Genomic DNA, 15,042 nt, shown 5'->3' with positions numbered 1-15,042 from the left:
TCCAGATAAATGATCTTTCCTAGGAAGCTAAGCATAGCACTTGACAAAAGGACTGCAAAAGGCTTATATGGCCAAAGAGAAAAAAAATGAATTTTAATAAAGATGCTAGTAAAGATAGCATATGCACAATGATTTACTCTTCAGGCATAATCAAAGACAATATAAAAGAAACTGTACAATTAGACTTACTTATCATATGCATCTGCCCAATTATCTGCGGAACTTTCCCCAAGAAGACCATCACTGACCTGCTGTCCAAATTCCTCTGCCCAGTCTTGGACATGCAATTTGGAGAACTCATTTACCCATTGATCATCAACTTTGTGCTGTGGATGTTCCTTGGCAAACTCATTCGCCCACTTATCTGTTCCTTGTGAAAGCTAAGACATCAAAAATTGGTAGCACATAAGTCATCAGCTAACAAGCAGACTTTGATGATTTCAAACCATGAGGTCCTATATAAATTTTCCAATTTCAACTTAATGAAGTATAGGACAAAATATAGGAAAATAGAGTAAATTAAAACAGAAAAATGGTTTTAGACAATGAACATCACTAGAAGGGCACATAAAAAACCAATAAAGTATACTGTCATACTTCTATGAATAATTCAGACAAGGAAATTAAATATTCTAGCATACTTCACAATTAGTACAGCATATAATAGTATTTTTCGCGATGGATACAGAGTATAATAATAGATCATGATGAATACAGAATATAATTTACCTCTTCATGTGCAAACTGATCAGCCCAAGAGTTAGGACCAACATTATATTGTGCTTGGTATTCATCAGCCCAATCAGCAGTGATAGATCCAGTAGCTGGCTTGATTTGATTCTCATCAACCATAAGCTCACCACGACTCATCTTTGAAACAAACTGGAGAAACTTTGAATTCTTGTGGAACATGAAGCAAAAATAATGTCAGATGTCTACAATACAAGAGATTTATAGGAAACAACATTCCATGAGATTAGAGGACCACGTGGCTTGTTAATGCTAGCTAGTATCGTTTAGAGTTAGAAATTTTTTCTCCTGGGAATACTGGATATGATATCAAGTGCAAAAGTCAAAATGTTTAGATTACCAATATTCTATGATGAATGAATTCCATATTGAAGCTTCGTCAACCCTCTGTATAATTGGCAGTACAAACTAACCTAGTCTTGGCCAACAATCCTATATCATAGCATATTGATTGACACACTAGGGCATATAACATTATATATTTTACATGTATGTACATCTATACGCGTCCATTCATATATGAAACACAGATACGGGAGCACAAGCCACAGAACCACCTTCCCACCCGCATTGAGACATACAATTTTAAGAAATTAACTAGTTAAATCATTATTTATGGAAAAGCAGCACGAAACCCAAACACAATATTAGTCACAATTCAAAACATTCATAATTTGCATAGAGATGAAGCCATTGGTTTCCATTTCATCCTGAAGACAACTACCACCCACCATATATTTCAACTGCCTGAAATCAAGAGGATGCATGAAGCACAAACCACAATATACACAAAGCAATAGCAAATCAATGTTTGAATACTACAGCCTAACCCTCTTCAAACAAATTTTCACTAAATATAATTTAGATTTCAATTTTGTACAAAATCGCCAAGTTATGTTAGCTACATAACATAATGTGTTAAGCAGGGCAGTGATCTCAGTGTTTATTGAGATTGAATGACTGGAAACAAAAGAATGATGGCTGCAATTTTTCTCTACAAAGAAATTACAACTGATGTTTTTATACCTGAAATTTTGGCTCGGTATTTTGTGCTAAAGTATGTGCAAGCATACGGCTCTGCTCCATAGCTGCTATATTGGACATGTTTCCACCCCTTATCTGACCCAATGATGCCATTTGTGATCGTTCCTGAAAATGAAGAAATTGTCAAGGCAGAGCACAACACTGATTTAAAATTGACCAGTAAATTATCCGATAATGTTTAACAATAAAAATAGAAAACCTCATCCATGCTGACTTTCTCCTGACAGTCAATGATAATAATTTGCAACATATAAAAGTGCAGAGTAACATGAGCTTGAGGGCTTGTTGGTTGCCTGTGAATGTTATCAAAACAGATAATTATAGAACCCAGATTAATGTAAAATAGGCTTTACAAAGAATAGGGGAGACTTGTTTCTCACAAAACTGATGATCTATCAGTTTTTCCAAAACAAGTATTATCCAGAGCAACCAAAGAAGTGTTTTATAAAACTCATTTTAGGTGGGTTATCTTAAACTGGTTTAAGTAAAACCTGGCAAACCAAACAGCCCTTACGTCACTGTATCATTAAGCAGGTGATTGCCTGCTATTACCGAGCCCAAAGGGGGAGAACATTTTAAGATTTGCAAGATTACATAAATCATTCTAAAGGATAGAACTCAAGGACTATGTCTTATCTAAACAACAGTAAATGAGGTTATAATCTCAATCATATACTAAACATGTCACACAGCAGACGCACCAACACTCAAAATTTAAGTGACAGACATCACTAAACAAGGATTTGTTTGATTAAGTTCCACGACATTCAGGTGGTGTCCAATGATTGTCAAAAAAAGAGCAATTTTATATGGATAGGTAGTTGGAGGAATTTAGATCCAGATTACTGGTAGCAAACAAACAAAAGGTGGCAACTGTGCTTAGTGTTATCTCAAACTCCATGAGTTTATAAAAGATTGTTATTTTGAGGATCTGCTTTGCTTGTATCTAGATTATAGATAAGAAGGAAAGTCACACTGAAACTTACGGAGTGAGGCAGTTAATAAAATAAAGCAATTTTAGCAAACAGACATAAGAGCAAATGAAAGCATGAGATGAAAACAAAGGGGAGCAAGAGGAGATTGGAGATTCCCTAGTAAGACCAAAAAAACACCTGTACTTAGATGACCCAAAAATAAGATATCTTTGAAACTTAAACATATTCAGTGAGAAATTTGGCAGTGATGTTAAATTTAGTCAAGCTCAGAGAACTACATCTAGCCCTATATAATTCAGACAAATCCAGGTAGAGTTGATTCATGACAACTTCAAGTTGAATTTTGACCTGATTTTCAAATAAATCCCTGAATAAATGAATCCATATTGTCTGAAATATACCTCAAACCCTCACTAAATCCACTAGATCTAACAGGATACAGGAGAATGTAAAAGAACCAACTCAAGTGGGAAGACTCATCTTCCTTACTCAGAATTTATAACCATGTAACTGTCATAAAATTGACTTCACTAAATCGAGGTGTATGGCACAGCAAATTGCCTTTTCCTTGAATTAATTTAGTGTATCATCTTCTTATGCTCAGAATTTACACAGACTATCGCAAAACGTATATTTAGTTTCTCGCCATTTTTTTGACAATCATTAAGGGAAAAGTAATATTTCAAAAAGAAAAAAGGAAAATAATTTCAATTCATTCCAGTAGCAGCAATGCCCATATTTATGATTGTTTTCCCTTTCTTTTTTCACAAGGGAGTGACCAGTATCAATAGGAGATAAAAGTGCACTCTAAATTGACTCTATAGATCACCATCATGAAACTAAAGAAGATAGAGAACAGACTCCTGAAACTATTCAGAAGTCTATATAGATACATCTACTACCAGATGAGCATCATTCCATGCTACTTGTGATTGGAATATGCCAGTTAACTCTGTCCATGCCACTATATTTAACTTACATCCGTGCCACTATATGACCTTGCAACAGCATTATATAAACCATAATTAATCCAGATGTACTAATACATGCATTTTTCAGTAACATTAGAGAAGTTTCTCTATTTAGGGGGCTTTGGCAGTGCATAACAATCCAATCATGTGATTCAAATTATATTATCTGCAGGACTCTTTACCTGCTCAAATTCAGATGCCCAACCATTAGCACCATGTAGTTGTTCAAAAGAATGAGCCCAGGCCTCAGGGTCACCATTCTCCCTTTGTTGATTAAATTCAGTAGCCCATCTATCTGCAGAATTAGGCATCCCAGATTTCATGGCACTTTGAGACTCATTCCAATATTCTTCCAACTCTCGAAAAGGTCCATTCATGGGGCCTCTAATTCTATGATCACTATCGATATCCAGAGAGTGCAGCAATGCATTTACCTGAGACAGGCATTAGTTATATATGAGGTCAGCAAAAATCTTTTTAAAAAAAGGCACAGAACTTGAACGACTGTAGCAACTAACATAGCATAAATAACAACATACAAAAGGAAATCAAGGAATATAAAAAAAAAGTTCAAGCTAGCACACGAGAAAAGAAGGTTTTCTTTGGCAAGAGAAAAAGAAGGTTCTTTCATTAGTTCATTGTTCCAACAAATCCCACTCAGAGGCCTCTTTCAGCCAAGAATATGAATATCAAGTAGTATACAGAAGTAGATATTGCCCGAGCATAAATCTAGGCACACTCCAGATTGATCAACCCAACCAACCTAGAAACTTTCAATGCAGCCCACAAATCAATAGGTAACCAAATATCATGCGTAACAAATAAGAGACTTTGGCCAACCTGTGCACTAATGAACTCTTCGCTTTTATCTGCAAAAATATGTCTAGCCATTATGCAGCTACGATCACGTATGCATTGTTTGTCAACTTCAGACAACCCAAGAACTGGTAGTGCTGTTGGACGGAATGGAACACCTGCGCGACCACTGTCCACAAAGGAATGCAAGAAACTAGACAACACTCTCTGTGGTGGTCCTGCAAAGAGAAAAAGTGATGTAAATTATGTTGATGTTTAAAGAACTAATATGCTTTTGCACTTCTCTTCCAATATGTAATCAATAAGGTTTGATCATAGTTCTAGAAGCCTTACAATTTTTCCTGCATGAGGATAGGAAGAAAATTATGGTTTAAACAGATCAGACATAATCTGATGATATCCACGATATCTTATAATTGTAGGATATGGAGATGTATCTGTATAAGCACTCCATATAGGGATTCAGTAGGAAATTTTTTTTTTTTTCCAGATCTGCACAAGCATACAGATATGGATGCATAATTCAGAAAAGTATGAAAATATGAATATCCGGATACTAGAATACATATACAGATACGGAAATCAACATATCACAAAATAGCTTTTCTCCTTATCTTATTGACATATTTAGAATTTATTTCAAGTTATATGATTAGTTATATATAATACTTCCTGCAAAGATCAATATATTCCATAGATCTGATAAGTTATCATATCTGTCATACTTGACTCATTCATTTTTGTTTGAAACAGATATAGGACCATAGGTGCAGCAATTATTCATTTCCACCCAATAGTTGTTTTAACAAAATAGTGGTATTACTTGTATTCAATTTGTTTCTACATGCATTATATGCATATATCGATATTACCAAGGATGGAAGAACCATCCTGAACTACCCAGTTTGGGATGTGCCAAGCTATACTGGCGGCAAACTAGGATAGTTCTAGCAAGCAAAACAAGAAAAAGGCAATGGAGGGGGAGGGGAAGGGGGAGAAGGAAAGAGAGGAAGAGAGAGACTGAGAGGGAGGGGAAGAGAGAGATGCCGGGAGAGGTAGAGAGAGAGGGCTTGGAAGCCCTCCTCTCCTCCTCCAGTCATCCACACGTTGGGTGGAGCCTTGTTTCAAATGAAACAGGTGCTCAGCCCCTTTTTTTCAGCATAAGTGAAGTTGGCACATGGCATGTGGACGACCGAAGGAGAAGAGAAAGGCCCACCACTTCTCCGTTATCTGCCACCGTTATCAGCTGGATCTGAGACAACACGACGCAACTAGAGGCCTATCCGCTTCCCCATGACATCTGGACTGCTCTTCGTCTTTTAGTCGCGGTGTCTGTTCGTATGTTTTTCGGGAGGCAAACAGCGCAGCAGATTGGATCGCATCTTATGTTGCGGAGCACTTCAGAGACTGGACCTGGAGACACGGTGAGACATGCCTGTCAGCCCTGTCGGATCTTTTGTATTCTGACTTTATGGGCTGCGCTCACACCAAGGTGGTGTGACCACCCATCTGTACCCCAAAAAAAATGGAGAGAAAGGCTCTCGAGCCCCCCTTTCTCCCTCTCCCGACATCTCTCTCCTCCTCTCTCTTTTCCTCTCTCTCCTTCTTCCTCTTCCCCTCCTTTTTGGTACGTGATGGGACGGGACAGCACGATGCCGCACCGTTTTATATCACTAGCCTACCAACACAAGTGCCGATTTCAATACCACAGACCTTGGATATTACAGATTTCGATTTGTACCAAATGTGTGCAAAGTAAAATTGGACACACCTTAGCAAATTTACATATTTACATTCATATCTCTTAAATGAAAATAGATATGATTATGGATATATTAATATCATCCATAAATGATTAAAAATACGACTAATCAAAAGAAAAATATGCATCCAATGACAAAAGTATGTACATCAAGAAAAGTTCAAATAACACATCGCAACATAAGTATAACAATGTAGCCAACAAGCTCAAGTGTAATGTTCTTTCAATTTCTTAATGACTTGGATTGAATTGGTTACAATCCCTCTCAAATATGTGCAGTCATCAAAAAAGATGAAAAATGAATATAATAAGATGAGTAGTTATTAACAAATAAGAATTTGTTGCCTGTATACAATTTAATCCAGAACTGTTGAGAAATTATCAATTTTAAAAAGTCTGTGATTATGACTTTTAAATCATTTAAGGTATACTTGGTATTTGCTTCACAAAAATCAAAAGCTTTTTTAAGAATGTGAAATTTAAAAATGATGTAAAGTAAACAAAACTAAAAAAACCATATATGAGCTGATTAGGGAAGGGAGCAATTTGGTTGGGTGTTTAGAAAGAGAGCAAAGAAGGATCAAGTGGATCGGTTGGCTACGAAAGAACAAGGAAATGGATTAGCGTGCAGGGCTGTTTAAAGTGAAAGGAACAGATGGCAAGTGATAAGCATATAAGGTTATAAGGTGGGAGGATTAAGGGAAAAGGTGGTGCTGTGGAGTTTGGGTGGGTTGGTGTTTGATTTCAAACTGTTTTCAAATCGATCCAAAGGTCAATTATACCTTGCTCAAAATATTATTTTTTTTCTAGTCTAATAAACAATAGATATTGCCTGACAAATATTGCCTAAGAAAAACTCGATTGGAATGTAAATTGAAGGATTGACATTCCAACCAGATGATGATACAACTACACCATCAAGCTACCCCCACCCCTTCCTCTCCCAACATTCAGATTGAATTTCTGCTATTCCCATTAAAGGAACCATTAAATCTAATAGGAGATCATTGAAACGTTCCAGTTGGTGCATAATGTTGCCCTGTGGTGCTACCTTACAAATCCCATAGTGCATCCATTCCCGGTTCCATATTTAATCTCACTAGATGTGAAGATCATAGCACTCCGTAGGGCACTTAACATCTTATTCAGCAATAGTTATCCTGTTTAACAGTTTTCGTCTGACAAAATTGAAGTGATGTAACAATCCTTGGGCAATTTGCTGGTGATCACTTTTGATCAAAGCTCTCACCAGATAACCCTAGTTTGTTCGAAATTGGCTCATTAAGTGTTTCAGAAATATACTTTGCACATCATCGGTAATCCACCAAAACTCTAGCAAGTCATTCTCATACTCTACTATTTTTTACCTTGCTTCTCTTCACCTAATTGAAAACATATCCATGAGAGAAATTTATATCTAGGTCATGCAAGGACATAATATTCTCACTTGCACAAAAAAATCTCCCTTCCATATATGTGATCATATAGGTTTCTGATAAGAACATGTTGATTGCATTTTATAAGTCTAACATGATACAACAACTGATAAGAAACCAAGGCCACTCCATCTCTATGATCAGGACTTGTTCCTGTAATAACCCAAAATATGTTAAAATTAGGACACGTTCTGCAAAGATTCTTTGGAAAGTGGACAATGAAAAGCTTACGAGCTGTTAGTCGAACTTTAACAAGTTTATGAAAATTAGGTATTTTCTATGAGAAAACAATAAAAACCTTGATATTGGACAGAATATGGATTTTGGCAACCTAGAGTGCAAGGTCTTGACTAGACAATATCTTCGTGAGATTGATGACCTAAATCTTCAAAGGGGAATGACCAGGGATTTTTTTTCAGATAACAAAGTAATACTTGATGAAGTTAAATAGAGTCTCTGTCATGCTTCGCAACCGATAGAAGCCATCAAAGTGTACATTAAGGAGGTGTTATAGTCCTTTCTTGACAATAATGTTTGTTTTGCACTGTCTTCCTGCAACTTCTATCACTCCTATTCACAAGGATTTAGCCAACAAGAGCAATAGATTGTGAAGACATCAGCCTAAAACAGGGGTTTTAAATATCTAAACGTTGCACTAGCTCTATACATAAAGAGACATACAGGTCGAATTCCAATGAAAATAGTGCAGTTTTCAAGGCTAAAGACCAGTTTCTTTTTTTGTTTGCGATGAACAATCAACTTTCATGCTGACATACTAGCATTCAAGGGATATTTAGTCTAAATATAACTTGATGCACTGAATGGGTTTCTCATCTTTATGATCACAAAAATGAACTTTTATAATTTGGCAATATCAGTTATATCCTTCACCTTGAAATTTCACTTGGGGTACATGGTAAGGAAATTCCAGCTTACGCATATTGGGATTCCAACAGGTAATATAAATTCATTAGAAAATAAATTACACTAATATGCCTTTAACCTAGAATTTTCTAGGGCTGTAAGGTAAACAAATTTGTGATATCATTGGTAGTACAGTTGGTACCACTACTGAATGAAAAAATTATCTGAATGCAATTTTCAGCGCTCAGTTAGCAATTTAGCAAAGTCCAAAGGCACAATTCTTTAGATGGGGAATAGGATTATCGATATTACTATATTATTTAATCTTGCTTGGTCTCAATACTTTTTTTCAACTTTTATTGCAATTGTGACAAATCATCTTCAAAGGGAGGTCCGTTTATTTTGAATTGCTAGGCAGGTGGCTGTTGTGCTTTCATGACCCTAGTAGCATGCCTCTTTGGAGAAAGGTGGAATCTAGTTAGCATTCCTTGAATGTCAGGTAACATTGTCATGGTCCCAATGGAAAAGGTCTTTTTCAGGAAAGATGATGAAATTTCAGCTTCCTAGAAAGGAGTTGAAGTGAGCTCATTAAGACAGTTTCTTCCTCCAGAAAAGGTCCTGGAGAGCAAGGATTAACGTATCATGGTGCCAAACCCATGCCAATCACAAACTGATAAGATACCTTACTGTATCATGTCATGTCATGCTAGTCACATGCCACGACTGATGGCGAAGGAAATGGACCCATGTTGATTTCTATCAGCTGATGTTGATCTCTGCCAATCCAGCACACACCAACACAGGCCATAGGCCAGCAGGGAGTAATGCTGATGATGCAAACATTCACCCCCCTACACCATGATATAGTTCTCCAACACAATATGTATCGTACAATAGATAAGCAGGGTACCTTAATCCTTGTCAACGAGCTTAAAGGTCATTACTTATTAGGGTAATAGTCCAATTCAAAGTGGATCGGAAGCAAGAGTGTGTTTTTAACAAATAAAGTGGTTTTATCTAGATGTGGCATGGCCTTGCTCCTTTAGAAGTTGCTGAGCTAGAATTTTTCAAGTTCACAAAAAGGGGTTAAAATTGATGACATGATCTTGTTTCCTCAAGTCTTTACAAGATTTTGACAACCTGCTTCTTTCTTGAATTTAAAGGACACTTTTCGGCATTGGAAAGTTTGGCCCTATACATCGAACGCCATTAAGGATCCACATATTCATTTAGATTATCATTTAGAGAAGATCCAGTCTGGTGACCACTTAATGTAGAAAAATATTCTGCACATCATATGAAAATATTAATGAATACTTTCTTTATTGCTATTCCTTATGCCCTTAAGAAAGATTTTCTGAAGCATAAGATTACCATATTGTTGTCGTGGCTCTCAAATAACTGGCTATGATACTAAAACAAAATGAATATTCAGCCACACTAATGACACTGAAATGACTGAGATTTCCAAGAGATCTTCCATCAAGCTGAACTCATACAGGTGTTCTTGTATCCATATTCCATCATATTCTAAGTATGATATTCCTTTTAAAGATTAGTGATCATCCTTTTTTTTAAAATACAATAAATTATCTACAGGAAAAATGACAAGTCACAAAAGAGATCCAAAAGAATCCAAAGGAGAAAGTGGCAACATATTTTTAACAGAAGGTTTTTATGATCTAGAATACCCTTATTAGCAAGAAAGACTACAAATAAATTGACAGCTAGATGATGCCCCATGTTTATCATTCTTAATCCGGCCAAATGTTTCCCTTTATTAGCTAAGCAATATCATAACTTGAGTCACCCTCCATAATGTCTTCATTAAATAAAACTTCACCAGATTCTTATTAACTAAAACTTCACCAGATTCTTTAGTTTACATGAAAACCTCCCCTAAATAAGAGGTCTACCACCACTCCATCCAGATTACAAATATGAGTGTATGATACCACAATTTCTCCACCCAACCAATCAAAATACTAAAGAGCTGCCATTAAGCTAGAACTCAGCTATATTCCAAGGAGGAGTTACCCAGCTTAGTAATAAACTTCCAATTCTCTCCAATTAACATCAAGAGATTTAGCCTGGATCTATGAACAAACAACTAATATAAATCTACATAAGATCTTCAAACATTTCACTGATGACAATTTTACTCAACATTGATGTGGCAATTTATTCCTGCCTGCTCATTTATCCCAACATACTGTCCTTGGTCCTTGCACTATTCTTCCAAACTTCCTTTGCCTGAGGTAACTAATCCAGCCAATAATAACAAAAGATACACCAACCTATAATCAAGAAATCAAATCCATATGTAACAAACCATTTTTCAATTTTAAAAAAAAAGGCTTATTTGGCTTATCAGTATCTCCAACTAAAAAAAGTATCACGGCTGAATTGCTATTTTGCATGTGCTCCTAAATAAGATCCTTCAACCTCCAAATGACTGTTACTGATTTAGGTTCATATGAATGGATTAGAAACATCAGTATAGCCATATTCTGGTGTTAGAAGAAGCATATGAACTTCATATCGATCCTACAAAACAATCCTAGTGAAATTTCAAGTCCTTGAGTGGTTTAAAGTCCAAACCATAATGAGGATTCAGAAATATCTATCAAATTCTTGCCGGATAATTAAGTGGCTCCCCCAATTAAAAGAAAAAAAAAAAAAAAAAGACAGTAACATGATAATCATGACCTAAGCTAAAAGTAATTCTTTCGTCTTTCAATCAAGTATCAAATATGACCTTTATATCCCTTCAGTAAATTATGTTTTAGTAGATGGCTCCATCCAAAATGATTAAACCAAACCATCTTAATTCTAGATTTCTAGTAGCACTTTTTTTTGTGTTGCATTATGCATTTCCATTACAGAAATGAATGACTGCATGCGCCTCTTCATTGCTAAAAGATGCTATAGAGCTATACTAAAACAACTAAGGCATCTAGACCATGCAAATTACAAGAAAGAGCATGCTGGTAGGTAAAAATTATAATGAAAATAAAGAAGGCAAGCATGAATCTAAAAGAGTATATATCATGCTAAAAGCAAATTGTCCTCACAAAATCCCAAGGTTGGTACAGTGCAAATGCAGCAACATATGCTAAAACTACCACAAGGGAGTAGCTTTTTCGATAAGCCAGCTTTAAAGAGGCAATTTCTGCCTAAAGAGCATGCAGTTTAAGGAAATGGCAGATATAAATATTAGGTAAAAGCCAGAGCAATTTTGTGCATTTCTTAGCCAATTGAACTTGTTTCTAATTACATAGAACCAGCTAAAATTGATGACACATGGCTGGTTTATGGATTATTAATAACAATAATACTAAAAAAAAACACATCTGAAGCATACCATCCCAAGTGGGTTGAAGGATAGAACTGCCACCATGGTCATAAATTTGCTCAAACTCAGCAAAGTGAGGTTGACCTTCTCTGCCTAGAGCATGGGGAAGAACTGGAGGTCGATGAATTTCATCCCAAGCATCTTCAAGACCATGATCAGCAGTTCGGAAGCCATGTAGAAACTCAGAAGTCTGTGGAAGGTCGATTACAGTTAGAGAAGTTCTATATAGTAAGATTTTTCCTTTTAAAGGGTAAAAAATTATACCGGAGCATCCAGTTGCTGGTACTGCTGACTCTCATATTCTGACCCTGGAATGGTTGTCAAAGAAGCTTCAGGCCCAAAGTCAGAAGATGAACCAGGGACATTAACTGATGTTTCAGGAAGCCCCTTCAACTCCTGTTAAAAAACAATAGATAATGGATCAACTGATTGAACAGGGGAAGGAGAAACAAGGAGGGAAAATTAAAGGAATATATGGGGATATTCATGTATTCACAGATGTGCACGAGTTACAAAAGCTCCATCAACTGCTATTGACTATGTTTACTTGGCCAGCACCTGTGTTCTGAAGTTAGAAATGATTTATACAAGATTTCCAACAAGACTAAGGTTGAGAAGGTAGAGCATTTAATATGTTAAGCTTCTTTAACTACATTCAACTGCTTGTCCCTTCTCTTAAGAAGGCCAGAACACATTTTATTCGCTCAAAATTTAAACAATCCAGTAGCAGGAACTTTGTTGCAGCAATTAGCTAAACAAATTTATAGCCCATTTAGTAATTAAAGTTCACCTAATGTCAATCATACATCACATGGCACAGGTCAACCAGATCAAAACATTTAAACATGGTCTCTTCTTTGCTCTTCTTTTATCATGAGAATCTGTCTAACATAGTGTTTATCCAAATAGCTAAAGAAAAACTCATGCATGCAAGTCAGCTCAAGGAGCAGACATTTCCTTAAATGACCCAAAGTTATAACTCTTCTGCAAAAGAGTTGAGAGGCATATTCCCAGTGAAGTTGACAGCCCCCTCTTGGCCTTCCAAACTTTGGATTAATCAAGTCATTTTTAATATTTTGTAAGGCCAGTAGCTAATCAACTAGGCATTAGGCATTGACAGCAACACAATCATACACAATATAGATAATCAAAAATCTCTCCTTTCCTCCAACACCATCCTAAAGAAAAAACAAACATGGGGATGCTAACGCTGATACTGAATGCAAACACATAGATCTAATACGATCTAGATGTTTAAGCTACAGAAATTGAGAGTGTCAGCAGATAATTATGGCTGTCTAAGCTTCATGTCAGCCCCTTGAGCTATAACCATTATGGCTCTCCCTACTTGGAAAAATTATACAGGATAAAAATTCACCATCAGGCTAGCCTTAACTTAGATGCTACTAAGATCCTAGTCACCTGAATTGCAATGTGGATTAAGGTGTAGGTTTGGGTGGCAGCAGTTCTCTCAAAAAGATATTAATAGCAAGCGAACACTTAGAAAGCGGGTGCAGGGGCAAGTTTCTGAAAACATTATGAAATGTATGAAAAATCCTAAGTAGCACGTACTTGAAAATAAGATAAGGATCCCCATGTGGGTGTGTTGTCCAGTAAGAATATAAAAAATAATTAATCCCAAAACCCTAGGCTGAGAAATAAAAATCCAAAGGATTTTCTTGTGTGTGGCAGTATTCCTTTGGAAAAGTTCATAAAGAGCCTCAAAGAAATAAATTTTTGAGACTTTGCACCAAGATTCAGCTGAATAAAGCAATAAGCCTTGTACTTCTACGCGTTTAAAAAGATAAACATGACAAATGGCCCCAATTATCAATATTCTAGCACAGCAACCCAAAATTCGTATGGAAAAGGGCAAAAATTAAAGGCACACATAAGTAACGACAATTTTATTAGAATATGTCCAAAACAAGAAGTACAAGTAGATTTCTCCAGCAGGTGGACAGAATTTGGTTGAAACAGTGCATAAAAACATGTCTACAGGTCAATCAAAGAGGTACGGTGAGACGGACCCGTATTATCAACTATCTACGTGGATATTAATGGTCTCGACAAAAGATGAGGTTCTGAGTGGAATTCTAACAGCTCGTCGAAGAGATAGATTAAAAGACGGATACTTTTATCAGTTCCACAGTTAGTTTGCACGAGAAAGTCCAAGAAAAGTTAACCTAATAAATCATCAAAACAACTCGACGACTCGACTTTGTTTGATAGGGAGTAAACAAGTTAAAAAGTGAAAACTTCTCATTAGAAATCCAACACTTCTATAAATTGCTCATCAAACAACATCCATGAGTTTTGATCTAAAAACGAACCGACCAAACGAGCTCTTGGATTCTCGAAAAATATGCAAGGAATTTTGAATATGCGGTGGTCTTGATCGATTTGATCTAAAAAAGAACCGACCAAACGAGTTCTTGAACTACGATTCAAGATTCAAGTCACAACAAAGTACCTGAGCCTTGGACGACGACCCAAGAATGGCGTTGGCGAGGCCGCCGAAGGGATTGGAGGAGGAGGAGGAGGCGGTGCCGGGGACGGCGCAGGCCGCCCCACCGGTGACGAGATCCCTCATCGCCATCGCCGCCCTCCCCTTGGACTCGTTCGAACGCTGGGGCTCGGTCGACTGCGAATGGCTTCTTCCGACGGCTTTCTTGCGAAAAATTTATGGTTTTCGTGGCGACGAGAGTGAGCGCCCTTTCGGTTAGGTGTCGGGGGATAAACATGTAGTCGGCTCTCTACCGCGGTCGTAACGGGAATTCTATGGTCCCACCGGAACCACCCAATTACCGTCTACGGAATTATTTAATCAAGCCGGTGGGGCGATGGTGTTGGCCTGAGAGTCCGAGACTTCGTAGAACCTGCGATGGTTTTGCAGGGACGGTTCAATTCCGCGGTTCTATAATTGATCGATCAAACGGTCGAGGTTCAATTCCACGGTTTAATTGAGAAGCAGTGGATGGATGGTTGATTATTTGGTTCCATTGAGATAAGGATGGTATATGGGAGTTGTTGTTTTTTTTATTTGGTAGAAGTTGTACATGGGAGTTGTTGTGTCGCATGGGTTACTTTCCCGCTTAGGTCAGGGGCA

General features: G+C 37.0%; 1 protein-coding gene across 6 annotated transcripts in view; it reads right to left on the bottom strand.

Moving 5' to 3' along the window:
* LOC105038988 (peroxisome biogenesis protein 5) overlaps positions 1 to 14,663 on the bottom strand; it is a 29,338-nt gene extending 14,675 nt beyond the window's left edge. For 5 of the 6 annotated variants that reach the window (XR_012133992.1, XR_012133990.1, XR_012133989.1 and 2 more), the window contains exons 1-8: positions 14,407 to 14,662; positions 12,198 to 12,329; positions 11,943 to 12,123; positions 4,541 to 4,734; positions 3,883 to 4,134; positions 1,777 to 1,899; positions 730 to 900; positions 190 to 380 (exon numbers count right to left, since the gene is read on the bottom strand). Coding sequence is in view for 1 of the 6 variants with exons in the window: in XM_010914941.3 (XP_010913243.1) it covers positions 190 to 380; positions 730 to 900; positions 1,777 to 1,899; positions 3,883 to 4,134; positions 4,541 to 4,734; positions 11,943 to 12,123; positions 12,198 to 12,329; positions 14,407 to 14,532 (1,370 nt within the window). In the remaining 5 variants the exon portion in view is untranslated. Of the gene's footprint in view, positions 1 to 189; positions 381 to 729; positions 901 to 1,776; positions 1,900 to 3,882; positions 4,135 to 4,540; positions 4,735 to 11,942; positions 12,124 to 12,197; positions 12,330 to 14,406 lie in introns of all 6 variants that reach the window. The other variant, XR_012133993.1, reaches the window with a different exon arrangement.
* Positions 14,664 to 15,042: the final 379 nt, after the last annotated feature.

This window comes from Elaeis guineensis, chromosome 1 (genome assembly GCF_000442705.2).
Source record: "Elaeis guineensis isolate ETL-2024a chromosome 1, EG11, whole genome shotgun sequence".
Classification (NCBI taxonomy): domain Eukaryota; kingdom Viridiplantae; phylum Streptophyta; class Magnoliopsida; order Arecales; family Arecaceae; genus Elaeis; species Elaeis guineensis.
The sequence above is the reverse complement of the archived record's forward strand: the minus strand, read 5'-3'. Positions and strand labels throughout refer to the sequence as shown.